We start from the raw sequence: 26,656 nt of genomic DNA on the forward strand, positions 1-26,656 counted from the left end.
GGAAGTTCATCTCGGGGTCAAATATGGCACTAAGGTTGTGAACTGTCTGGTTCGGCTCAGACAGTTGCCAGGGAGAGGGATGGAATCTGTGGGAAGGTAATGGAGATTGTGGTGGGGAACCAAAGGCAATGAATGGTTTTGGTCTTCCTAATACTTATGACTAAAAAGAGATATATGTAGGTTAATGGGAATTTGGACTTCGATTTTGTATGACTCAATGTTCTATGACACACATCTTGACAATGCACACATGGCCACCTTCACTTAGTACAGTAAAAATGTGACATAACATATCAAACATAACACCGATATAGTTGGAGAAAGGAGCAAAACAGGAATCATCTAGTTATTAGCAGGTAGGTCTTACTGAACAGTCATTGGCTAAGAACTCCCAATCTGGGTTGGAACCCCTATTTTCGACCCAGATCAGTCAAAAAGTTACCTACTTACCTTCCTATGATCTTTTAGGCCCAACTTCCAATGGAGAGTCCTTCCAAACTCACAATGCAGCAATCCTCACCAGGAGCAGTGGAGAGAATCATCGTAGAAACTACGCCCCCTTTTTAAGCACTAGCTTAATTCTGGAAAGCAGGGAGTTTTAATAAACCAAAGTCGCTTTGAGAAGCCACAGAGAGAAATGTGTAAGGTAAGTGAACGAGGGGAGTAGGGTGGCAGGTAAATGGATGAGAGGGTAGGGTGATTCAGGGAGGGTTAGTTGGGTGGTTGGGATAGGGTAGCTTGGGGGGTGGGGTGGGTTGGGGTGCCCAGTAGTTACCCAGGAGTTAGAACTGGTTTTAATCCTTCTAACATTACCTGGATAACTATTCTGGTAAGTAGGTTAGAACCATCTGAAGTCTCCAACTCTAACTCAGAATTTTGGAGGGTTCTGGATGCAGGGGAATTGCCCATCGGAAGTCCCAACTTCCTGGGCAATTCCCATGTAGTCAATCCGTTGGGACTTCTGAAGGGTCCCATGGCAAATCCTGAGGGTACATCTATGGTACGACTATCCAGAAATCTGAAATTCTGGGCCATTATTTCAAACAGTTTCCCCTTGAGACAACTTTTTGTTATAATAAAAATGATGCACCGCTGCCAGGAATATATTACTTGGTAACTAGATTCAGGCACATAAAAAAGATAGTTAATGAAATAAAATCTAATATGGTTGTAATTAAGGAAGTCTGTTGTAAGTTTCAAAATAATACATTTACTTTTTTCTTATCCTTCAATACATTACTTTGTACCTGAAGCAATGGTTGTGTGTCATTCTTATCCTGGAATTCTGTTGACTGCAGCTAGATGCACATAAGTATTACATTGAATTCACAGCACAGAAACAGACCATCTGGTGTCTATGCTTGTGTTTATCTTCTATATCAGCCTACTCGCATTCTAGCATAACACTGTCCTTCAATTTTTGCACATATTTTAAACTGCACCAGCTTTACACAAAATCTTGTGAGAGTTAAGGAATACAAAGAGCAATGTTATTTCTGAACATATCACTCCCCTCACCCGCTCTGCTATTCAATAGTTTGTGGCTGAATTTCTACCTTTCCTATCCTGTCCCTGTATCCCTCAGTTATCTTGGTATCAAAATATCAACCATCATAATATAAAAGCAAAATACAGCAGATGCTGGAAATCAGAAATAAAAACAGAAAATGCTGGGAAAACTCAGCAGATCTGGCAGCACCTGTGGAGAGAGAAACAGAGTTAACGTTTCAAATCCGTGGGACTCCTGAAGTCATCATATGGACTCGAAACTCTGCTTCTCTCTCCACAGATGCTGCCAGACCTGGTGAGATTTTCCAGCTTTTTCTGTTTTATACCAATCATCACAATCTTGAATATACTCAATGATTGTACATCCACTGCCCTAAGGGGGAAGAGAACTCCAAAGGTTCAAAACCCTCTGAGTGAAGAAATTTCTCATCTCAGACCTAAATGGTTGATCCATTTCCTGAGTCTATGACCCCTGGTTGTAGACTTTACAGCCAGAGAAACATTGGGCTTTATTTTCATTTGACCGGGGTGGAGAAGGTGGGGGGTTGGAGAGAATGATCATGGGTGTGATTTTGAAAATGGTGTTTTTAGAGGCGGCACTGCCTCCTGCCACCTCTGAAATGCAACACAATTTTCAAAGGGAGGGCAGGAACCCACTCACTTCCAATTAAATATCTATTAAGCTCCATGAGGTGCTTACTAATTGGCTGGGGAGAGCGGGAAGGTGATTTTCAATTTGTAAATCATCAAACCCAAACAGTCTGGTGCACGTTAGGGCACAGCTGTCAGGCTCAAAGCGGGCAAAAAGGAAAGTCTTTTAAGCTGAGAAATTTTGGGAGCTGGGGGATATTGCACCAAATTGTTCACATCGCTTTCCATTTGGCTGTCTGGTCACTTTTATGTACGTTATGGTTGCTGGCCACCCAATGTGCTACCTTCATTCTTCTGCAAGGCAGTGGCAGGCTCCATCATGGCAGCCATTTGTTTTTGCTGCTTGTGCTCTGCAGGCAGTTCCTGCTGCCTGGCAATACTTGCTGCCACTGATCAAGTACCGAGCTCGCTCCTGGCAAAATTGGGGCATTTACGTTTCAAGATTGGTGCAAGGTTGGGACTCGCAAGTTATCTGGCTGCTGGGTTTCCAACCCCAAACTGAAGATCAAGCCCATCCCCTCAGCATCTACCCTCTCAAGGCCCCTAAGAATTGAAAATGTTTCAACCATACTGAGGCCTCAACTGAAGATCCAGTTGACTTCCCTTCTTCAATCCTTCCAACTGCCATTACCCAGACAAAGAATACTTGGGAATTTTGGAATAATTCTCACTTAATGCATAAGTGCTCAGGCTGCAGGTCTGGCTAGGTGGACTTCAGCTTGTCTAAGAGTGTAATAATGGTGAAAAGCAGGCATTTTTATTTAAAAGCACAATACATAAATAAGTGAAATTGGCATACAGATTTCAGGTTCTGGTTTTTGCACCACAGAAGCTACAGGAAGCATAAATTTGCAAGTGTACAGCATTTCCCTACCTTTTGTTAGCAGTATGGAACATGAGAGAAAAAATCCATTTAGCATTTTTACTTATGAAGAAATTAATTACATCATCAAATGCCAAATAGGACAAAGAGCACTGAGTGTTTAAAGAATTGGATACAGACAATTGATAGACCATAAGTGGCCAGCCACAGAGATTCACAAGTTTTAATTTAAAATGAACATATATTTAGCTAATGAATTACTATACATCTTGCACAGAGGAATTGCAAGTACTGCCGTTAAACACATTTACACAGAAACCGTACTGCACTGAATTGGAATGGAATGAATCACATCATTAATTTGTAAATTACAACACCTTTTCTGATGTAATTGGGTTCCTCAGTAGCATAATTGTCGAAGACCAACAACACACAAAACACTTAAGTCTGATACTGATGATTAAATTTTAAACGTCTTCCGCAAATGAAAGTGCCCTCTGTTTAATTCAAGTATGGAAAAGACAGCTCACACCATAGAAAGTCACTATACAGCCTTGGTTTCATCTGTTGATAATTTGGCCACTGTTTTTTATTCTACCGAGTTACTCGCTTCTTCTTCAACTTCACCCTTGGCAGTTTTTGAGATGATGTCAATCCATCTTTTCTGAAGCTCTTCATCATCTGCACTAAAATAAAAGATTTGTTGCGATTGCCTCAGCTTGAAAGCATGCTTCTTCTCAATCGTATCAGCGGAACTGGGAAGTTCAATTTCATAGCCAGGCAATGGGATAGTACGGGCATTTTTTCCATCCTGTAAGGAAATTTCCCACTGTAAGTATATGAAATAGTTTTTTAAAAAAAAGAATCTAACAGATAAAAGCTTTAGCATATTGTCACCTTCCACTTCTAAATTCAATATGTAGAAATTGAGATCCATTTCATTAAGTTTCCCATCCAGAAAAAAATCAACTTGAACATGTCAACAATCAACAAAGTCTCCAACATATGCAATTGTGCATTCTTAATTACAGCATGGAGAATTCAAAGCTTAACTTAATGTCAAGAAATTCTAGTCGCAGATATCATTTCAAGCCAAAATTTTCTAAATTCTCAGCTGCCATCAGAAAAAGGAAATAATGTTACTGTAAAGTCATATTATTTATTTCAAAAGCACTGTAATGCATTTGAGGTTATTGAACCTTTTGAAGATGGCTCCAAAACAACAGAAGGGGACATTGCAAGATTTTCCAGAGAACAATGAATTATTCCATGACCTTAAACAGGTTTGTTCAAGAATGATCAGCAGAGTTGCTTCTACAGATGTTACAAAATGTGGTGCAAGATGTGAACTTTGAAAGCTGCAGAAACATTCAGCCCTCAAAAGGTTAGATATGTTGTATGAAACATAGCTGATTTACAACTAAGCAAATGTTTTTCCAAGACTCATTTGCCGCTCAGACGTTTACAGAACAGAGGGAGGTCGTTCAGCCCATCATGACTGCACCAGTCAACAGAGATCTGACTACACTAATCTTATTTTCCAGTGTTTGGCTAATAGCCCTGGAGGCTTTGGCAACGCAAGTGAATATCTAAATACTTCATAAATGTTAGATATTCATCTGTATTGCCTACAAAATAATTCACTGACACAAGTATTATACATACCTCAGACATAACATGAATTTCACAATATTGTCCATGAGATGGATTTATCAAGTGCCCTGTATCTGGAATTAAATGCAAACCTCTGCACCCTCGAGTACTGTGACTCCGACTTCCACATCCAACTAAGTGTGAATCTCTGCAACTTATGCTTTATCCTTTGTTTCAAGCAACTAGACATGGAAAGATGTCAAACCACCTCCAACTACTTCAATGCTTTTGTAATGATGCATAAATATTACAGAAATAACCTTAAACAAGATGACAGCACCCTCATCCAGTAAGCAATTTTTTTTGCTTCACTTATGCACTGTCACAATACTCTGCTGACAGAGACATCTTGCTTTTCTCTGCTGCATCCAATGGACACAATTATAATTATAATGTCAGTACAAACAATTGTTAAACAACTATAGCTATGCACCTAGAATAATTTGCCTGCATGTTACTGAATATGAAATCTTATTCAAATTGGCTACCAAAGTTTAAAAAAAATGTGAAAACTGATTTACCTAAAGAATCAACCTGAATGATATCTTTGCTTCCTCTTTCTTAAAGCTGAATTAAAATATCAGCAATGGATGTAAAATATTTCATGGCATCAGCGGATGGGCATGAAACTCTTTAGGTGCCCTGACAAACATTCATCCCTCAACCATCACCACTAAAAATTTAACTAGTCATTTATCATGTTTGCTGTTTATGGGGCTTGCTAGACATTAGTCTACAAAATAAAAAGGTGACCGTATTTCAAAATGTATTTTATTGTCTATAACATGCTTTGGGCCACTTTGAATGCTATCTGAAAAGTGTTATTATTAACCATGGCTTCTGCACACCTTTACAGCTTTTATTTTATTAGATGCATTGTAGAAATTATGCCTATATTTCACTGCATTCTGAAATTTCCAGCTATTTATTCTTCATTTCCACTAATGTGGTCATTATAAATCGGTCATCTGAGTTCTTAAATTAAATACAAATTTATCCTTCTATTTCCTAAATTGGTTACCACTCGGTCTCTTTCAGCTATGGGGACAATTATGAGAGTCATCACCTGATATCTGGATAGTCACATTTATTTTTTTTTAATTTCCATGTTGTTCTACGATGCAAATTTGAAAGCAGAACAGAAACTTCAAATGAGAAAAAACACATTACATCTGTGCAAAGACACATGATTGAATATGTCTGTACTAAGTGCCACTCCGTGAGTGAATTCCTTTTACCTCAAAAAAATGGGTTTTAAAAATTTCCAATGGTCCCCACACCCACATTATTGTGGATTTTAGAAATGTATTGTGTTTCCACGGAAAGATTAGACACACATTGTCATGATGTAAGCTGAAGCCACTATATGCAATGAAAATAGAAACTTTAGCTCAATGTCTCAGTGATATTATAAAAATAAATCAGTATCCATCTGATCTGCTGAAAGCTTTGGTAACTATTATTTACACATACAATCACCTTGAATTATCGGCTGGTGTCCAGCAAACCTGTAGTAGCCAAGGGCTTTTTGTGTATAGTATTATACAAGTACAGCTGGAAGTGACTGCAATGTAGACTTATGCCTAATGGGATTGGTGCTGGCAGTTAATCAGAGCACAGGAAGACCAGAAGAATTCATGGTGAGTACCAACATTCGAGAAAAAATCTCTAACTTATTTATTCATTCAAGAGATGTGAGCTTCACTGGCTGGGCCAGCATTTATTGCCCATCCCTAATTGCCCCTGAGAAGGTAGTGCTGAGCTGCCTTCTTGAACCGCTGTAGTCCACGTGGTGTAGGTGCACCCACAGTGCTGTTAGAAGGGAGTTCCAGGAATTTGACCAGCGACAGTGATTGTGCATCTTTTATGAGCGAAATCCTCACTCCATAATATAGGCTGACACAGCCTAAGAGTTTGCTGCTGACTGATAGAGGATGCTGTCTTTTGGATAAATGGGTTGTTAAATTGTAGCTCCATCTGCTAGTTCTGGTCTTTCCAGGGCATTAGAAATTCCATGGGGATAACTTTCAATTTTGGCAGGGGCAATAAACTGGCAGCATCAGGCAACCACCTGTTAGATTCCATATCGGATATTCTCTAACATTGATTTCAATGGAAAATAAAATGGATTGGATTGTATAACTTGCAGCTGATGCATTTTCAATCTGTTCCCCCTCACCTCATGTCTCTATTCAAAAACATTTAAGAAGTTTTCCCTGATGTCCCAACTAATGTTCTTCCCCCATTCTACAAGGTACAATAGCCACATCGCTAAAGTTCATCCTAATGTCTCCCTACTAGCTGGACTATGAACGCAATGATAGAGGCTTGAAATCAGGTCATCCTCACATCGAGGAGCTTGGTGCGTGAAGACACGGAAAAGAGGTTGAAAACAAAGAACAAAATGAGGGAAAAGAGGAATCTGTTTAATTAACACCGACCAATTACTATTTTACGCAAGTTATGTGACACAGTGGAGCAGCATATTGGAGCTTCAGCACATTGTACCATAGACAGGAAGGATATCAACCTCTCTCCCTCTTGCTTCTGATCTCTGCTATATTGTTATGAATATTGGCTCAGCAAGGATCAGGCACCTTTCCATATGGAGGGGAAGTTAGACATTACCAGGTGAGTTTAATGTGTCTCCTAGCTAACAGCTCAACATCTTGATTCCTGGGATGAAGGGATTATCTTATGAGGAAAACCCAAGCAGGTTAGGCCTACATTTTTTGGAGTTTACAAGAATGGAGAGATGATCTTATTGAAACCTAAAATTTCAGAAGGAGCTTGACAGGGTGGATGCTGAGAGGATGTTTCTCCTTGCGGGGGAGTTTAGAACTAGGGTACACAGTTTAAAAATTAGGGTCTTCCTTTTAAGATTGAGATCAGGAGAATTTTTTTCTCTCAGAGGGTCAGTAGTCTGTGGAATTTTCTTCCCCAGAAAACAGTGGAGGCTGGGTTGTCGAATATATTCAAAGCTGATTTAGATAGATTTTTGATCGACAAGCAAGTCAAGGGTTATTGGGAGTGTGGGGGTGCAGACAGAAAAGTGGAGTTAAGGCAACAATCAGATCAGCCATGATCTTATCGAATGGCGGAGCAGGCTCAAGGGGCTGAATTTTTGTGTTCATTAGTATCCATCATCTGTCTGCCCTCTCAGCCACAGATGCTGCATACCTGGAAAAGCAGAGGGTTAAAATAGAAAAGGGTGCAACTGATCCACAAAAAATATTTACTTTGGTCACAGAGAGCCCAGCAAACAATTTTACAAAAGTAAGTAAAATGACCACAGAAAACAACTTGAACACATTTGCCATTTCCCACTTACTTCAGATAGTACTTGAAACCAGGAGAGAGCTTAGAGAGCGGGAATAAAAGAAAATAAAAGACAGCAGCAGATGGATTTTCCATCTCAAAGCTCTTTGAGTTTGCTGCAGTTCAGTTCAGTGTCTCTCTCTAAATCCCTTGACCTACTTGTGCATTCAATTGGATGAAGCTTATGCAAGCTGGATTGAATGAACAGGTGACACTCATTCTTACCTGACTGCCCAAGTGCAAATACAGTACCAGGGGATCGCTTTTGGGAATAGCTACCCACGCCTTCTGCCAGGACTTTCCCTTTTCCATAAAACTTAAGTTGCTGCAGAAAAGACTATTGTCACTTGTCAGTGAGCTTGGTCTCTGTTGTAGAAATAAGAACAAACATAAAAATAAATGTGCCAGTAAAAGAAAAATATTATGTATTATCCTTTCAATTGTGATAATGTATCACACTTTTCATGAAAGTTCAATGCAATAAGTAGCAAGTATGTAATTAGTCATTTGGTAGTACCAAACTTGAGTATTGCTTAAAAGAAAAGAGACATGTCGAAGCTTTTCATCTTGCACTCTTCAGGACACTTCACAAGAATACCATAACAATTTATACTGCGTGTGAAAAGAGTGCTGATTGGTTGGCAAATGGACTCTGATTGGTAGAGGTGTTGCCATGTGGAATGCACCAGTGCACCGCAGTTAAGTGCCAAGCATTGTTTGAAATTTAAACCAGGCAGCATGACCCTGATTGGTCAAGGCATTGCCCTGAGGCATGAGTCAGCGAATGGCTGTCACTTATTTTCTTTAGCTGAAACAGGCGTAATGTGTGTACATGTTCTTTCTGTCTGCAAGGAACAGAGCCCTGTGTATTAATATATGTAGCTTACAGCACACACATACGCGCCACACTGCAAGCCTGACTGACAATCTTAAATTGGTTGTCAACATAATTATTAGCACATTGAGGATTAAGCACACTGGTGCATTCTCCATGGCAACACCTCTACCAGCAGTGTCTTTTTGCCAACCAATCAGCACTCACTTCTCATTTGTATCAAGTTGTTGCTTCCCCTGACATTGATATTCTTGTGATTGTCCTAATGACTGCAAGATGAAAAACTTTAACAAAATGTATTTTTTCAGCAACACTCAAGTTCTGTACTACCAAATAGCTATTTATCTCACTTCTCCATTGAACTCCATACCGCAGTCAAGCCGATGAGATAGAGGTAGGTGTTATCGAAATGTGGAACCTGGTACTTTACTGGATGATTTTGCTCATGAACAGCATGTAAGTGAGAAATAGAAGGGGGCCAAAGATGTAATGGTGCACAAGGGCGAAGAAAAGCCATTGCAGGTGAAATGTACAGCAACTATTTTTTCTGCCATCAGTTTCAGAAACAGAAATGCCAACTGTTTTCATTTCAAATGAAACTTCCTTTCCTAGGCCCGATTCAAGTTATTCTGATTTTTCTATGATAAAGAAAATCTGTCAACCTATTTGATGATTTGGTTTGCAAGATCCTTCAGTGAAACAATTCTGACTCTCATTCACAGATATTGCCTGAGGCAGCAAAGTACTTTGTCCTGAGAAAGAGCTATCTAACGTCAAAACTATATAGAGATAAATAAATAATATTGCACCATTTGCACTAGAATTGGTATTCCCATCCAGTTTGCACCTATGGGCTGAAAGAGGTTGAAAAAGCCATACTTTATGAAAATGGAAACTATACTGCTTATATATTATGTAATATTTTATATTCTAATCATGACAGCCCTCTTCACAGCAACACAGTTAATCATATTCCAACATTACAACAGTGATTGCACTTCAAAAAGTACTTAATGGGCTGTAAAGCACTTTGGGACACCCTGAAGTCAAGAAAAACTCGATTTAAATGCAAGTTCTTTCTTTCTGATCAGCTTCAAAAAATAGCACTATTTGCTCTTGTACTCCGTCTATCACCACAGCTGGCTCATCCTGATTGCCCCTTCAGGTATGCCTGTTTAGACCTTCAAATACTACTGGTTCTAAGTAGCTACATTTAAGATCGCCTTAATTAGTACAATAATTAGGCTTTATAAAACCTACAATTTTCTCTGAAACAACAGAAGATAATTTTAAACTGATTAACCCCCATTCAATGTACATGTTGCAATTTTCCTCTAGCTCAAGCAACTACAAATGTGCACTCAAAACCACCAGTGTTATAAAATTATGTCAATGTATTTATTGAATTTCCCATGTTAGTGTTCAGGAGTTTATTTCTGAATTGCTGTTCCATAATCTGATCTTTTACACTCAGTGGATACCATGTATAATAAAATACTCTCTCAAAGTTTAGCTTTAAAGTTATTTTTGGTGACAAGCACTTTTTCAGTGGATATTGTGTTCTGGCTGAATAATGGAGTAAACCAACCAAATAACACAGTCACTTGCACTTAAAATTTGTTCAAGTGTAACACATAAACTTAGTTTTTATTCCTCAGTGACATAAATTCTGGATTCAACTCTGCCACCCCCATTAATCTCATTTCTCTTCATGACGTACTGTAATTTATTTTATTAACTATTATTAACTTAAATTAATTAAAGAACTGTAAGAAAATAAATCAAAACTATATAATGGACAGATGCTGTGCTCTTTGTCAGCGCATAGCTTAATTCTGTCCAACTACTCAATGTATTTCAATATACTAGTTAGAAACCAATCTTAAATTATTAATTTGAAAATTAACTATGAATATCAGCTCCTAAAGAGATACGGGGCCGAATATTTAATCAGGGTTTGGGAACCGGACATGGTGGGGGGCTAGTTCCGGGTCCTGACTCCACATGGTGTGCTTTGGGCATGCCCATTGCAATTTACTCCAGCTAATTAAAGGCTAGGGAGCAAGCTCGCCATCCAATCAGGGACACCGGGCAGGCTCCCAATGCCAGAGGGCCAATGGGAGGCCCCTCATTACTCAGACTGGCAGCTCAACTGGGCGAGGTAGGAGCTGGCGATGTGAAGATACAAACAGCAAGGGACAAGAGCAGGTGAATTAGTTTCATTTTTTCAAATGCCACAGCTGCCCACAATGCTAACTGGAAATCTCAGTCCACGCAGCAACGAGGCTTTAACATCACTCATTCAAATTGGCCTAAATTAGCTACCTGTGTCTTTCAAAATGTCTCGGGACGGCTGTGGGAAACCACCACGGAGGCCAGTGGCACTAAATTGTGTTCCTGCCCGCTTCTTATCCAGACCCCGATTTGTTTGAAAAATCCAGCCTGTGCACTCTAACAATTTACCGTTGCATCCACAGGTGTTCTGGATGTCACATCCTATCAGAAAAGCAATTTACTTAACAAATCAACGTGTCACTTAAGCTAACAAATTCCACCAATATTCAAAATTCAGAAGTTAATATTGAGCCCTGATGTGCAGTTCCTTTTCAGTTATTGTGAACTCAAGGACACCACACAAGGAAACTCAAAAGGAACACAGGAATTGTTTTTGGACAAGTCCAGTCTGAATTTCAAAACTCCATGTCAAAAATACCCTACACACGAACGTACAAATTAGGAGCAGGAGTAGGCACTTGCCCCTCAAGCCTGCTCCATCATTCAATAAGGTCAAAGTCTCATAACCGTTTGAGAGAAAAGAAATTTCCTCATCTCTGTCCTAAATGGGCCATCCCTTATTTTGAAACAGTGACTCAGAGTTCTAGATTCTCCCACAAGAGGATATATCCTTCCTACATTCACTGTGTCAAGTCCCCTCAGGATCTTACATGTTTCAACAAAGTCGCCTCTTACTCTTCTAAACTCCAGCAGATACAAGCCTAGCCTGTCCAGCCTTTTCTCATAAGATGACCTGCTCATTTCAGGTATTAATCTAGTAAACCTTCTCTGAACTGCTTCCAATGCATTTACATCTTTCCTTACATAAGGTGACCAATGTTTTACACAGAACTCCAGATGTAGTCTCACCAATGCCCTGTATAGCATAACCTCCATAACTCTAGTCTTCAATTACCATTGCAATAAATGATAACATTCTATTAGCTTTGCTAATTACTTGCTGCACCTACATACTAACCTTTTGTGATTCATGCACGAGGACACCCAGATTCCTCTGCACCGCAGAGTTCTGCAATCTCTCACCATTTAGATAATATGCCTCTTTTTATTTGTCCTGCCAAAATGGACCTCACATTTCCTTACATTATACTCAATTTGCCAGATCTTTGCCCACTCACCTAACCTATCCATATCCTTTTGTAGCCTCATGTCCTCTTCACAACTTACTTTCCTACCTACCTTTGTGTCATCAGCAAATTTAGCAACCATACCATCATCCCTTTATCCAAATCATTTATATAAATTGTAAAGAGTTGAGGCCCCAGCACTGATCCCTGTGGCACACCATTTGTCACATCCTGCCAACCTGAAAAAGACCCATTTATGCCTATTGTTTCCTGTTAGCTAGCCCATCTTCTATCCAATATGTTACACCTACACCATGAGCTTTTATTTTCCACAATCACCTTTGATGAGGCACCTTATCAAATGCCTTCTGAAAATCTTTGTGAAGCTTTGTGGGTAGAGCTTAGCAATAAAAAATGGGCAGCCACATTATTAGGTGTTTATTATAGACCCCCAGATAGTCAGCGGGAAATTGAGGAGCAAATATATGCACAATTTGTGGAGGTGTGTAAAAAACAATAACAATAAGGTAATTATATTAGGTGATTTCAACTTTCCCAACATTAATTGGGATAGACACAGTGTTAAGGGCTTGGATGGAGTGGATTTCTTGAAATGTGTACAGGAGAACTTTTTAGGTCAATATGTAGAGGGTCCAACAAGGGATGGTGCAGTGCTGGACTTAATTCTGGGGAATGAAGCCGGACAGGTGGCTGAGGTGGTGGTGGGGGTGCATTTTAGTGACAGCGACCACAACATGGTACAGCTTAAGTTCATTTTGGACAAATAAATCAACAAGTTGCAAAAAAATGTTTTGGATTGGGGGAGAGTGGAGTTTAGTAAAATACAGCAAGATGTGGCCAAGGTAGACTGGGAACAGCTACTTGTGGGGAAATCTACAGAGGAGCAGTGTGGGGCGTTCAAAAAGGAAATGAGGAGGGTACAGGCTCAACATGTTCCCTCTAGGGTGATAGGAAGGAGTAACAAGCCCAAAGAACCATGGCTGACCAGAGATATTCAGGATAGGATGAGAAGGAAAAGAGAGAATTTTAGCAGGTACAAGGGAAGCAAATCAGCAGAGACATTAGTGGCGCACAGACAGTGCAGGGTGGAGCTTAAGAAAGCAATTAGGAGAGCAAAGAGGGGATATGAGAAAGTTCTGGCTCGTAAAAGCAGGGAAAGTCCCAAGATATTCCATAAGTATATCAATGGGAAGAGGATACCCAGGGAAAGAGTAGGGCCCATTAGGGACCAAGGGGGCAATCTATGGGTGGAGCCAGAGGACATTGCTAAAGCGTTGAATGAATATTTCACATCCGTCTTCACCCAAGAGATTGAGAATGAAGGTATCGAACTCAGGGAGAGAGACCTGCGAGGTTCTTAAGCAAATTGATATAGGGAGTGACAAAGTACTGGAGGTGTTGGCAGGCTTAAAAGTGGACAAATCTCCAGGTCCGGATGATTTGTGTCCCAGGCTGTTGAGGGAAGCAAGGGAGGAGATTGCAGAGGTTCTGACCCAAATTTTTAATTCCTCGCTGGCCACGGGGGAGGTGCCAGAGGACTGGAGAACAGCTAATGTGGTTCCACTATTTAAGAAGGGTTGTAGAGATAAGCCAGAGAACTACAGGCCAGCGAGTCTCACGTCAGTGGTAGGGAAACTATTGGAGAAGGTTCCGAAGGAGAATATCTATCTCCACTTGGAGAGGCAAGGTTTGATCAGGGATAGTCAGCATGGCTTTGTCAGAGGGAGGTCATGCCTAAAAAATTTGATTGAATTTTTTGAGGAGGTGAGCAGGTATGTAGATGAGGGTAGTGCAGTTGATTTAGTTTATATGGATTTCAGCAAAACCTTTGACAAGGTCCCACTTGGGAGACTTATAAAGAAGGCAAAGGCACATGGGATACAGGGTAATTAGATAAGGTGGATTCAAAATTGGCTTAGTTGTAGGAGACAGAGGGTAATGACAGAAGGATGCTTTAGTGACTGGAAACCAGTGTCCAGTGGCGTACCAGAGGGATCTGAGCTCGGTCCCCTATTATTTGTCATTTATACAAACGACATAGATGACTGTGGGGAGTAGGATTAGTAAGTTTGCGGATGACACAAAGATTGGCCGGGTGGTTAACAGCGAGGTTGAGTGTCTTGGGCTAGAGGAAGATATAGACTGGATGGTCAAACAGGCAAATAAGTGGGAGATAGAATTTAACCCTGAAAAGTGTGAGGTGATACACTTGGGAAGGAGTAATTTGACAAGGAAGTATTCAATGAATGGCATGACACAAGGGAGTTTTGAGGAACAAAGGGACCTTGGCGTGTGTGTCCATAGATCTCTGAAGGCAGAGGGGCACGTTAGTGGGGTGGTGAAAAAGGCATATGGGACACTTGCCTTTATCAATCGAGGCATAGATTACAAGAGTAGGGAGGTCATGTTGGATTTGTATAGAACCTTGGTGAGGCCACAGTTGGAGTACTGTGTGCAGTTCTGGTCGCCACATTATAGGAAGGATGTGATTGCACTGGAGGGGGTGCAGAGGAGATTCACCAGGATGTTGCCTGGGATGAAACATTTATGAAGAGAGGTTGGATAGATTTGGGTTGTTTTCATTGGAGCAGAGAAGACTGATGGGCGACCTGATTGAGGTGTACAAGATTATGCAGGGTATGGACAGGGTGGATCGGGAGCAGCTGTTCCCCATAGTTGAGGGGTCAGTCACGAGGGGACATAAGTTCAAGGTGAGGGGCAGGAGGTTTAGGGGGGGATGTGAGGAAAAACTTTTTTACCCAGAGGGTGGTGACGGTCTGGAATGCACTGCTTGGGAGGGTGGTGGAGGCAGATTGCCTCACATCCTTTAAAAAGTACCTGGATGAGCACTTGGCACGTCATAACATTCAAGGGCCAAATGCTGGTAAATGGGATTAGGTAGGTAGGTCAGGTGTTTCTCACATGGCAGTGCAGACTCGATGGGCCGAAGGGCCTCTTTTGTACTGTGATTCTGTGAATCTAAGTTCAGCACATCCACCCTTTCCCCTTTATCCACAACGCCTGTTACTTCTTCAAACTTCTTCAAAGAACTCCAATAAATTGGTTAAACACAATTTCCCTTTCACAAAGCCATGCTGACTCTGCCTGATTACCTTGAATTTATCGAAGTGCCCTATTATAACGTCTTTAATAACAGCTTCTAAAATCTCCCCACAGCAGATGTTAAGCTAACTCGCCTATAGTTTCCTGTTTTGTGTTTTCCTCCCTTTTTGAGTAAAGGAGTTACATTAGCTATTTTCCAATTTAATGGAACTTTCTCTGAATGTATTGAATTTGGAAAATTAAAACCAAAGCATCAAGTATCTTACTGGCCACTTCTTTTAAGACCTTAGGGTGAAATCCATCAGGATCCAGGGACTTAGCAAATTGTTGCAACTGCAGGCTGACATGTACCTCTTCTCTGGTGATTGTAATTTTCTTGAGTTCCTCCCTCCCTTCCAGTTCCTGATTTACCACTATTTCTGGAATGTTACTCGTATCCTCTATAGTGAAGACCAATGCCAAATACCGAATACAATTCTATTGCCATCTCCTTATTTTCCATTATTAATTCCCTAGGCTTACGATATCAGAATTGTAACATTGTAATGGCTCCCTTTAAATGGTGGTTCACACGTTTATTGTATGGGTGTACCACCAGGATACAGTATCAGAATTTACAGTCATTACCTCACTTTTGGATGTTGTTTGTTTATCCTCAAAAACTCATCTCCACTGATTGAACAATAATTTCTGCGCTCAAATTCACTCACCTCCATAGTGACCTTTTTCTTCTGCTCAGTTACATTCTCAGGTACTGGATTTGAAGGGATTGCTGTGCCTGGCAATGCAAAGCATTCCTTACATACACGGTTGTGTCGACTATTATCTGCAAATGGCTTGAATTCTGAACATTTACCACAGATAATCTGAAAAGAAAATGACAACATCCTTGAAACAGGTTATGGCCATAAAACCTTTTAATTTTCTGTCTCCATTCTTTGGATTCATGCAACTTATTACATTCCTTAATCAAGACAAGTGACCTCTCACAAGCACTTGCAATATTAAATGCTTCATCACTGCCACAAATTGAGTATTCTTCTGAGCATTACTTTGGGCAGTCTGTCTACAGAGTAGAACAGAATGAGAGCCCATTCACTAACTAAAAGCAGACCATAATGGATGTGTCTTATTTTAAAGAATCAAAGTCCTGATGTTTTCAATGACATTTAATAAATGGCGGAGAATTAGTGTTAAATATCTTGGGGGATGGGCTGTAAGAGTCATATTAGTTTAAAGGTATTACAACATTGTAATGGTTCCCTTTGAATGATGGTTTGTACATTTTTTGTGTGGAAATACCACCACAATGACTCATACTTCTATCTCCGTAACATCACTCACCTCTTACCTCAGTCCATCTGCTGCTTAAACCTTAATCCACATCTTTGTTACCTCCAGACTCAACTATTTCAATGATCTCCTGTCCAACTTGCCACCTATCACCCTTGGTAAACTGCATCTTATTCAGAACTGTGCTGCACATATCCTAATATCCTTGTTTCAAAACCCTCCATAGCCTTGTGCCTGCCTATCTCTGTAGCCTGCTCCAGCTCGAAAACTCTCTCTATATTTCTCCCAATTCTGGGCCTTTTCACATCCTGGGTTTCCTTCACTGCATCATTCTACTATTGATGGTCAAGCATTTAGGCCTAGGCCCTACACTCTGAAATACCAATCACATACTTCTTCCTTCTGTTTTAGGTCACTCCTTAAAACCCACCTTTTTAACAACACTTATGGTCACCTGCCCTAATAGCTCAGTGTCAAATTTTGCCTTATAACACTCCTAAGTGCTTATGGTGTTTTACTACATTAGAGATGCTATATAAAGGCAAGTTATTGTTGATACAGTTCTGAGAACCATTTGGTCTAACTTTCAAAAGACGATGTCACCAGTGCTGAGTGCTATCCTTGTGGAAAACTTTGTCGCTGTTTGACAGATTGACTTCTACCTAGCCGAGGTAGTATGCCAATTTTGGGTCAAAATACTGGAACTCCCTTCCTAACAGCCCTGTTGGTGTTCCTACAACACAGACTGAAGTGGTTCAATAAGGCAGCTCACCACCACCTTCTCAAGGGCAATTAGGGATGAGCATTAAACACTGGCCTGGCCAGTGATACCCACATCCCATGAACTAACAAAAAAAAACCTGTGACACCTCATCCTACCTCCCCCTGGACCATGACCCCACCAATGAACATCAAGCCATTGTTTCCAAGATTGTCACTGATCATCCTTCCAAGGAATTCAACCTCAAAAGTTCGAAAAGCCCATTTCTACCTCCTTCCCAACATTTCAGCCCATTCTTTGCCCAGCAGAACTGTTTTTTTCCCCCCCTATCTTGACTATATTTCTCTCCCCATCAAGTCTCTTCCCATTATATCTGTGGCTTTTCCAAAGCCCTTGGCTACTTTTAACAGTTTCTTGGTCCTAAACGTCTCCTTTTCATCATGGACATCCAATCTCTCTACACCTCCAATCTCCCCAAGTCAGTCCGAGACCTTTCCCCTTCTTCCTTGAAGGACCAACCAGTTCACCATTCACCACCGCCCTCCTCTGCCTGGTTGAACTTGTTCTCACATTGAATAACTTATTTAACTCCATCCACTTCCTCCAAACAAATGCTGATCATTAGGAACGTGTATGGGCATGGGCTACGTCTGCCTATTTTTTGGAATATGTGGAATGTTCTTTGTTCCGGTCCTACTCAGGAACCCTCCCCGTAATCCAGTACATTGATGACCACGGGCAGAATTTTACGCCTTGTGGATGGGGGCATGCCTGACCCGATCAGGCGTAAAACAGCACGAGATGACGTCGGGATGCTCGCTGACAATAACAAGGACAATTCAGCCCATTAATGGCGCAATTGACTCTGATTTTTCATTGCCTGTCTAGCCTCATGGTTGGCGGACGAGTGAATCGGCCAGGCGGCCTTTACATTTTTCGTCAAGCCTCATCCACAGGCGGGATGAGATTTCCGTGATGAAATAAAATAAAAATAAATTTCTGTGGCCAGCATTTTCATTAGCTAAATTTTCAGGTGATTGATTATGATGCCTGGACACTTTTTTCAGCTTTCGTAACCCTCATTTTTGCTTTTTCAGGTCTCGCGGGCAGCGAGCTGCCTCAGGAAGCTTTCTGTCAGCGCTGGCCCGCACCCGCGTTGAGGTCAGCACCTGCCCTCATCCTGCCCCCACCCCAGCAGCACTGAGCATTTCAGCGCACATTTCACTCTGACTGGCTGTTAATTGGCCAGTGAGCATGAAATCGTGGTCGGCAGTCCGTATCCCGACTGCTCCTGGCCCGCCAATCATGCCCGCCTGCCAAGCTGAAAACTCGAGTCCATATATTTCCTGCTTTTGCTCTGAGCTGGAAAATTTCCACCCTTCCCTTGCCCACACATGGTCTTTCCCTGACTCTTCCCTTCCCTAACTTGTCTGTCCCATAGGCTATTGACCAATATTCATTATGAACCCACCGACTCCCACAGATATCTTCACTACTCTTCCTGATACCCTGTTTCCTGTAGGGGCTTTAATCCGTCTCCTCCCCTCCCTTCAGTTTCTCTGTCTTTATCGCTTTTGTTGTGATGCAACTTTCTCTTTTATCATTTAATCTTGCCTGCATTCCACCCTATCACAGATCTTCCCCATTTGTATTTTTACTTGTCTTATTTGAAAATTGTTACACCTCTAAGCACCCCCTGCTCTGACGAAGCATCACCAATCTGAAACATTAACTCTGGGCAGAACCGTCTGTGCCTGCTGGCATCAGGCATGTTCAGCTGCGTGAGTGGACAACATAGCAAGAAGGCCAAAAATTAGTTTCACAATGTCGTGAAACCAATTTGAGATCATCCACTCAGGCCATTGATGGCAGGCTGCGTTTCCCGTCATCGGACATCGGGAACCTCATTGAAATAGATCTGCATATCATTATGAGGCCAGCCTGTCGGAATCATCCACCCCCCTGCTGGATCGTCCAGCCACGTCGGCGCAATTGCATGCCGATGCATCTCACAACAGCATATATAAGGGGTGCACTTGGCGAGCTGCACTTTGAGGGGAACTCGGAGGTGAGTGCACAGTAACGTTGCATTGGACTTCAAGGTTGAGGTGCGTTGGTGGCGTGAGGGCAAGGGCTGTCCTGTGGTTGAGGTGACTTGGGGTGGGGGAAGGGCTGTCCTGCGGTTGAGACGTATTGACGGGGGGAGGGGAGCCTGCAGTTGAAGATAGTGCACAAGCATGTGGGGGGTGGCGGGGAGGGAAGCAGCCAGGCATTAGGGAAACTTTGTATAAAGTGGCCATTCCTCTGCAGCTGAGACAGTTCAGATGCAGCTACATTGACATGAGTGGAATTAGGCCTCTAGCTTATCTACTCACTCCAGCAACACAGAGGCATCAAAGTGCCATCAATTGCTCCAGAGCTTTTCACCCCTTAGGCACAGACTGCAAACTAACGAGCATTTTAGGGGACTGCAAAACAGTTGGACAACCGGGCATGTTGTACAATCTCCTTGCTAAAGCTGGCCATGGAGCAGTCACTGCTGGAGGCGCTCACAGCCCCTTGCAATGTCATCATCCCAGTCTGGACCAGTCTCCCCCATAGTTCAATCTAACAGTGCAGCCTTGCTGTGCAGTTTAGGAGAACGCCTGTGCCTGAGCTGAGAGCACACCATGCAGTCCAGTAGGCAAAGCTGCTGCCAATTGGTCAGGTGGAGTGGGGCGGAGGTGGGTGGGGTTTTGGGCAGCAATGCAGTGAACTAAACCCTGGCCATCCAAGTGGTGGCCAGCACTCTCCACGATGCATTAAGAGGCCTTCAGAATTAACCAAGAGAGGTTCTGAGTGTACCCAAACTAACCCATGTATCTCTACCTTTCATTCTGCAGGAGTACAACATCAGGAGCATGGAGCCTGGTGAGCTAACTGTATGCCTCATGGCATACAGAGAGCAGTGACAATGGAGAAGAGAGCGACAGAAGTGCCTGGCTGCGCAGGAAGAAGGGGCAGCTAGCTAGGCCCAGGGTCTACAGACCCCACCTTTCATTCCTGCAGATGACCAGCAACCACTGTTGCCGAAGACTGAGCGTGTCTAGGGAATGGGATGGTCACATCTGCCACTTACTGCAGGATTTGGTGCCATGGGCACATGGAGGGCATCCACTGCCAGTGGCCGTGAAAGTGACCACAACGCTCAATTTCTACGCCAGTGGCTCCTTTCAGGGCTCTGCAGGTGACCTCTGTGGGATATCACAGGCCTCCACCCACAAATGCATCCATGAGGTCAGACATGCCAATTTCACGAGGACACACAACTTTGTGCATTTCGCCTGGGACTAAGAAAGCCAGGATGCAAGAACGATTGGATTTGCCTGGATTTGGGCTTTCCCAAGGGGCAGGGTGCAATCGATTGCACTCACTCATTATTCAGGTCTCCGTCGCAACAAGGGGTTAACTATATCAACTGCAAAGGAATTGAATGTGCAGCTGGTGTGCAACCACTCCAAATGTATCCTGCAAGTCTGTGCATGGTTTCCAGGGGGGTGTCCATGACTGCTACATTCTCAGTCAATCACAGATCCCTGACATCTTCCAGGGCCCACAGAGGTTGCAGGCTCCTCGGGGATAAGGGCTACCTGCAGAGGCCGTGACTGATGACACCCTTTCGGTGGTCTCAAACTGCAGCAGAGTGAAGGTATAACGAGGCTCACACTGCAACTCACAACTTAGTGCAGTGAACCATGAGAATGCTGAAAATGAGGTTCTGGTGTCTGGTCCGATCTGGTGGAGCCCTGCAATGTAGTCCTCAGTGGGTGTCACGCATTGTCGTCACCTGCTGCACTCTTTACAACCTGGTACTGCAACAGAGAAAGGGCTGGCTGAGGAGGAGATGCAGAGCTGGAGGTCTCCTCCGATGAGGGTGGTGAAGGTGAGGAGGTGTTTGAAGGTGACAATGACGGCAATGAGACCCTTGCACTGGCCAGATGAGGCAGGCATGCTCAGGAGGCCCTCATAGCTGCTAGATTTGTGGAGGATGATGACAACATGCAGTGAGGTGATGCCATAGATCCTCATGTTGCATCTATGAACGTTTGATTCCAGTCTGGCTTATGGCGGCACACATACCCTCTGTGATAATGCTCCAGTCATGGAGACACAGTGGAGGCCCTAATAGTCACTTGATTGCAGGAGGATGATGATGACATGCAGTGAGGACACTCCATAGATCTTCATATAGCCCCTGAGAATGTCTGACTCATGTCTGGCTGAATGCAGCTCACTTGCACTTTGTGATCAGGGTCATATCATAGAGATGCAGCCATGAAACTTTAAAGGCATCTGATCCTCTGTCCACCTTCAGCACCTGAGCCCTTCAGGAGCACAGTGTCACTGGTCACCTATGCTGAAGAGATGGAGGCCAGCCCCACCTTAAGGGTGCTGAGAGCACACAGAGAATGACAGTACACTATGACGCCTGCCCACGACATTCTGGCAGCAATGGCAAGCATTGTTGAAGTGCAGACATCAATAATGTGTCCAGGAAGTAAGAGGCTGGACCATCACTTTGGTCTGAAGGCTGCACAAAGCACAGGGACAAGGCCCTGGACTTAGACACCTGCCTTTATCTTGTGCAGAAAGGTTTCTGAGTGACAGGAACACTGCTCATCAGAACAAGCAGCCATAGGCAGGACGACATTCTTGGGAGTTTATTGACAATAGTGAACATTATGTACAAATGATTAACACCCATGCCCAGGCTGTGCAACTACACCTTCTTAATTTTTCTAACCCTGCCGCTACGTCTTGGTGCTCCCTGGACATCCATGGCGGAGGTGGAGGGAGCCTGCTGACTGCCACGCCCTGTCTGTGATGACCTTGGCAGGCATCTTCTGGAGGGATGAGACATGGAGGGCCCCAGCCAGCTTTTGGGGTCCTGCCGTGTGGCATTGGCACCCTTCTCGGCCTGTGGAGCTGGAGCTGCTGAGGTCACAGGAAGAGGGGGTTCAGACGGGCTGGACACTCCCAGTATCACCTGGATTGATGGCCCTGGAGTCTGCACCTGCTGATCCTCCTCCCTATGGGTGCCTGAGGGCTCCTAGCTGACTCCTTGAGGAGAAGGGGTAGCTTGAGTGAGATTGAGCTGCCCCACACCCCTTGTGTACACACTGTTGGATGCCAACTATGGCGTCAGCGATCAAGTTCAACCTGTGCAACAGTGCAGTACCATGTCCTGGGCCAAGGTCTCCATGGCGGCTGCCATCCTTCCAGTGTTGACCTCGGTGTGTTGGCATGCCGGCGCTATCACCTCAGCCTGAAGGCAGATGTACTCCTCCATCTTGCCTCGTAATCTGAGGAATGCAGCAGACATCCCTTCCTGATGTTCCCGAGCTTGCCTTTGCAGCTCCAGCAACTGTGACATAACCAAGTCCACAGGCTCATCACCTGACTCGGACTCAGCAATGTTCTGGCCTCCGAGTGCCGGACACCTGGGAAGTCCCTGCCTCCTCCTGCTGTGGATCAGAAAGTAAGATGTGCTCACCAGATTGTGATCCCGAGGCTATTCTAAAGCTAGGTCCCACTGAGTGTGTGTCTCTGCACTGGTGGAGGGTGTGGGTGAGCCCAGTGACAGGTCTTCATGGAGGGTTTCAGCAGATTCCTCTTCTGAGTTTCCCTTGGGGCTTGATTGGAGGCCCTGGGTCATGGACTCTGTTGGCTGTTTAGCAGATGTGCCTGCGAAAGCAAGGAGAGATAATTAGTGCATGGCAGTGGCCTGTGAAAGAGGACACATCCACTCACAGCATGGTTGTCTGATGGATGTTGCACTGCTGGATCCTCACTTGGTAGAGCACCACCGACCTCACTGTCAGTGCAGGACCAGTCCAGATCCTTGCCGACCAGCTGGATTGCTCTGTCTTCAAGTCCGTGAGGACCTTGATTTCAGACATTCCTCCACCAGTCTGTGACCTCTCACTCTTGTTGTGTGCCAGCTTGTGCTGCATGAATAGAGGTGGAGAGAGTGTAAGCAAGATGCCTGCCAGGCCAGATGATAAGTATGCCTGGCATACGTGGTTGGTGAGTGGTCCCATGGACGGGATGAGGTTGATGAAGGTGGGTGTGTGTGAAGAGAGAGTGAAAGATGATGTCCCTTGAACAGGCAAAGAGTGGGGCCATGTGCATGTGTGATGGGTTTGTGAGTGATGAGAAGAGTGACTTATCCTGGTGGAATGAAGGAGAACGTTCATCCTCTTATGGCACTGGGTGGCTGTCCTCTTTTGCAGGGCGTTGGCACTGACCACTGCTTCCACCACCTACCAAGCCAGATTAGTGATGTTGCTGCCCATCCTGCGGCTAGAGTAGGGGTAGAGGACATCACAACGGGCCTCCACTCTGTCCAAAAGGCGCTCGAGGGACGCGTCATTGAACCTGGGAGCTGCAGTCTTCTTGCCTTTCAGGGTGATGTCTTCCATGCAGCAGTTGTGAGTTGGAAGCACTGAGAGTCGTGCGCACGGCTGCACTTTAAATTTGGGGCCTGGCGTGAAGCAGCGGTGAAGTGAAGAAATGGCGGGCGACTGAGTGTGTTTCCCAGGAATGCATTATTAATCATAATTAATCTCCTAGATCTTGGCAGACAGTCTGTGTCTAAGTGTTTTCAGGGAATCTTAGAAATCCTCCCCCTCTCAAAGCCCAACTCCATGGCAACGTGAATCACATGGGCCTTGTATCCAGGTAGAAGTGCAGATTAGTTATCTTCAAGACCCCAACTCTCTTTTATCTTGGAAGTAAACATGCAGTTTACAGCATTCCTGATTACAACGCAACATTCTCAACTCCTTCCTGGGACTTCAGAGCCGAACAGTCTAAACACTGTAAACACAGATATTGTTGCCATTGTCTCCAAGTGTGAATGCCTTGTACCTTCTTTCCAGCAAGCAATCCAAGCCTCCCTTTAATCTTTAACAGCCATGTCACCCAGATCTGTTGTCAGTCAGACTTCAGAACAGGTGACATAACCCTTTATTTTCCCCTGAATTAAAGAGCCAGACCCAAAACACAGAAATATTTTACATTTCATATCTGTAAAACTCCCCAGATAGGATCAGACCTGCAGAGTATTTCCAGCATTTTTTGATGTTTTGTTTTTTTCATTACTATGCAGCAATAGGAGCAAATTGGTAGTAAGCTAAAAAAAAATGGAGACATTGTAGCCAGATGGACAGAAATCAATGAATCAATGAGATTTCCTTTAGGACCGCAATTTGAAAATCTATGCATTTAAAATAATAAAACTGAAACAGATGGCCTGATTCACTACATTGCAGATGAATTAACTTGTTGGGATCCAATCAGGCTGTTAGTCAACAGCTCCATTTCTGAAGGAAATACAAATTAACACAAAAACACTTGACAGGCACGGCTGTGATGTAGCCATGCATCTTCAGACTTCAGGGTGCAGATGATCTACAAACTAGGCTTCCAAACGCATTTTCCACTCGTTAAAAGACAATTTTTAAAAACTTGCTCCTACATGCAAATTAGTCAAATGAGAGCTTCAAGAAAATAACTTTTTTTCAAATTAGATGATAAGAAGAAAGAAAAAGTTTTAGAAAAAAAAGGAATTGACACAAAGTTAGTGAAACAGCAAGGTAAACAAAACAAAGAAATTGGGAGTGGGAAGTGTTCAAAATAAAACCTTTAAATACAAAATAAATTAAATGCGCTTTTAGTTGTGTATAACTATTAAAATCTCCAGATTTCTAATTTTAATACTCACAGCGTTGCATTGTTTACAGTGATGTCGGCGTTTAGTTATTGAGTTGAAAGTTTCGCTACAGCTTTTGCAGGCCTGTTTTTCCTTGTCCCGTTTTGTTTTTGAAGCTCTTTTACCAGAATCCATCTGAAAGAAATGTTTAGATCAATTGTACAACATTAATATAATCACTGATATCAAGCAATATAACACTGAAATACTGAAATTATACTTTATTGGCTTTTGCATTTTAGAGTCTGAGATTTAACCTTGTTACCTGCTTTAGAACAATGTGTTGAAATATCTCTCTCCTTCTTTGTGTCGTGTCCTCATTGACTGAGGGTTGCTAATCATGGCTTATGCCATGATATCACTATGAGGCAAGGCGAGGAGGCAGGCCTCAAGCTCTGTCCCAGCCAGCGGTACCGGGATTGAATGGGTGCTGTTGGCGTTATTCTGCACCACACTATAACCATCTAGCCAATGGAGCTAATTGACCCCCTCATTGAAACATCATGTCACACAGTAAATAAAGATGAGAAAGGCTATTTGGCCTATCCCAGCTCAGCCATCCAGAAAACAAACTGTTTCCCTATCACGACATTCAATTTTTCCATAATTGAGTTTTTTTAGGATTTTTATCCCTCGCATCAATCTACCTGGTAGCCAATTTCAAGTGTGTGAGAGAAGAATCACTTCTGGACATCTTAAATATTAATAATCCATACTTATGTCCCCTTACTCTGCTCTCAGTTTGGTTTAACTAATTTCCCAGAACTGTCTATCCCATGTTGTTTACTGTTACACAGTCACCTAGATGTTGTCTCCTGTCAAGGATGAAAAACCTACATTCTTCTAGCCTGTCCTCACACTTAATTCAGTTCTCCGATCATAAGGTCCGGTTTTATGGCACTTCTCTGAAGCAACTATTGGAACTTGAGTGTTTTCTTTCTATCTCAATGACCAGAATGAGGCACAGCACTCAAGGTGTTCCAGCCAATGTTTGAGCTCAAGTCCTTCTGACTTGAAAGTTACTGTTTTTGATCTATTGTTCAACATTTGAGTTGCTTTATTCATTGTGTCTCGCAGTGATTCAACATGTCCACTACAATCTTTAGATGTCTTTCACTTCATCCTTAGCGATTTCAACCTCAGTTACCAAATACTTGTACCACTTATTTTTTCTTCATATATGCAGAACTTATAACTTTGCAAATGAAGTTTTATCTGCATTATTTTGGCCGCATAAGTTTTGTTCGGTTCATTTTATTGATCAGAATCAAATAATCCTTTTGGCCGAAATGTAATCTACAACTATTAATGCAAAAATGTTTAATTCATATTACTCAATAATCCTGAAATGCATTTAAAAAGTCATGTGCCGTTTTACTACGATAGATTCATTCAAATTATTGCATAATTCAAACATTTTGGGGGCATAGCATTCTGGGCAATTATCAGGGGTGGACTTTAATCTGCAAATCTGATCAGTTTGAGTTGAATTCAGAAGCCTGATTGCAAGTGTAAATTAGAAACAGCAAGGCCCAACACCAATCCCACTCCATGTTTCTCCAAACTTAACTCCAATGCTTTCCACCCAACTAATTCCTAATCTTTTCCCAGATTTCATTCTAAACCCTTACTACTTGATCTTAAGCAATAGCCT

At 42.8% G+C, this 26,656-nt stretch overlaps 1 protein-coding gene across 2 annotated transcripts in view; it reads right to left on the reverse strand.

Annotated features, from left to right (window-relative positions):
* Window positions 1-2,895: 2,895 nt before the first annotated feature.
* LOC121280394 (FYVE, RhoGEF and PH domain-containing protein 3-like) overlaps window positions 2,896-26,656 on the reverse strand; it is a 201,035-nt gene continuing 177,274 nt past the window's right edge. Inside the window, exons 16-19 of one of the 2 annotated variants that reach the window (XM_041192345.1) lie at window positions 25,015-25,137; window positions 15,946-16,101; window positions 8,180-8,320; window positions 2,896-3,794 (exon numbers count right to left, since the gene is read on the reverse strand). In XM_041192345.1, coding sequence (XP_041048279.1) covers window positions 3,573-3,794; window positions 8,180-8,320; window positions 15,946-16,101; window positions 25,015-25,137 — 642 coding nt within the window. In that variant the 3' untranslated portion in view covers window positions 2,896-3,572. The remainder of the gene's footprint in view (window positions 3,795-8,179; window positions 8,321-15,945; window positions 16,102-25,014; window positions 25,138-26,656) is intronic. The other variant, XM_041192347.1, reaches the window with a different exon arrangement.

This window comes from Carcharodon carcharias, chromosome 7 (genome assembly GCF_017639515.1).
Source record: "Carcharodon carcharias isolate sCarCar2 chromosome 7, sCarCar2.pri, whole genome shotgun sequence".
NCBI classification, from domain to species: domain Eukaryota; kingdom Metazoa; phylum Chordata; class Chondrichthyes; order Lamniformes; family Lamnidae; genus Carcharodon; species Carcharodon carcharias.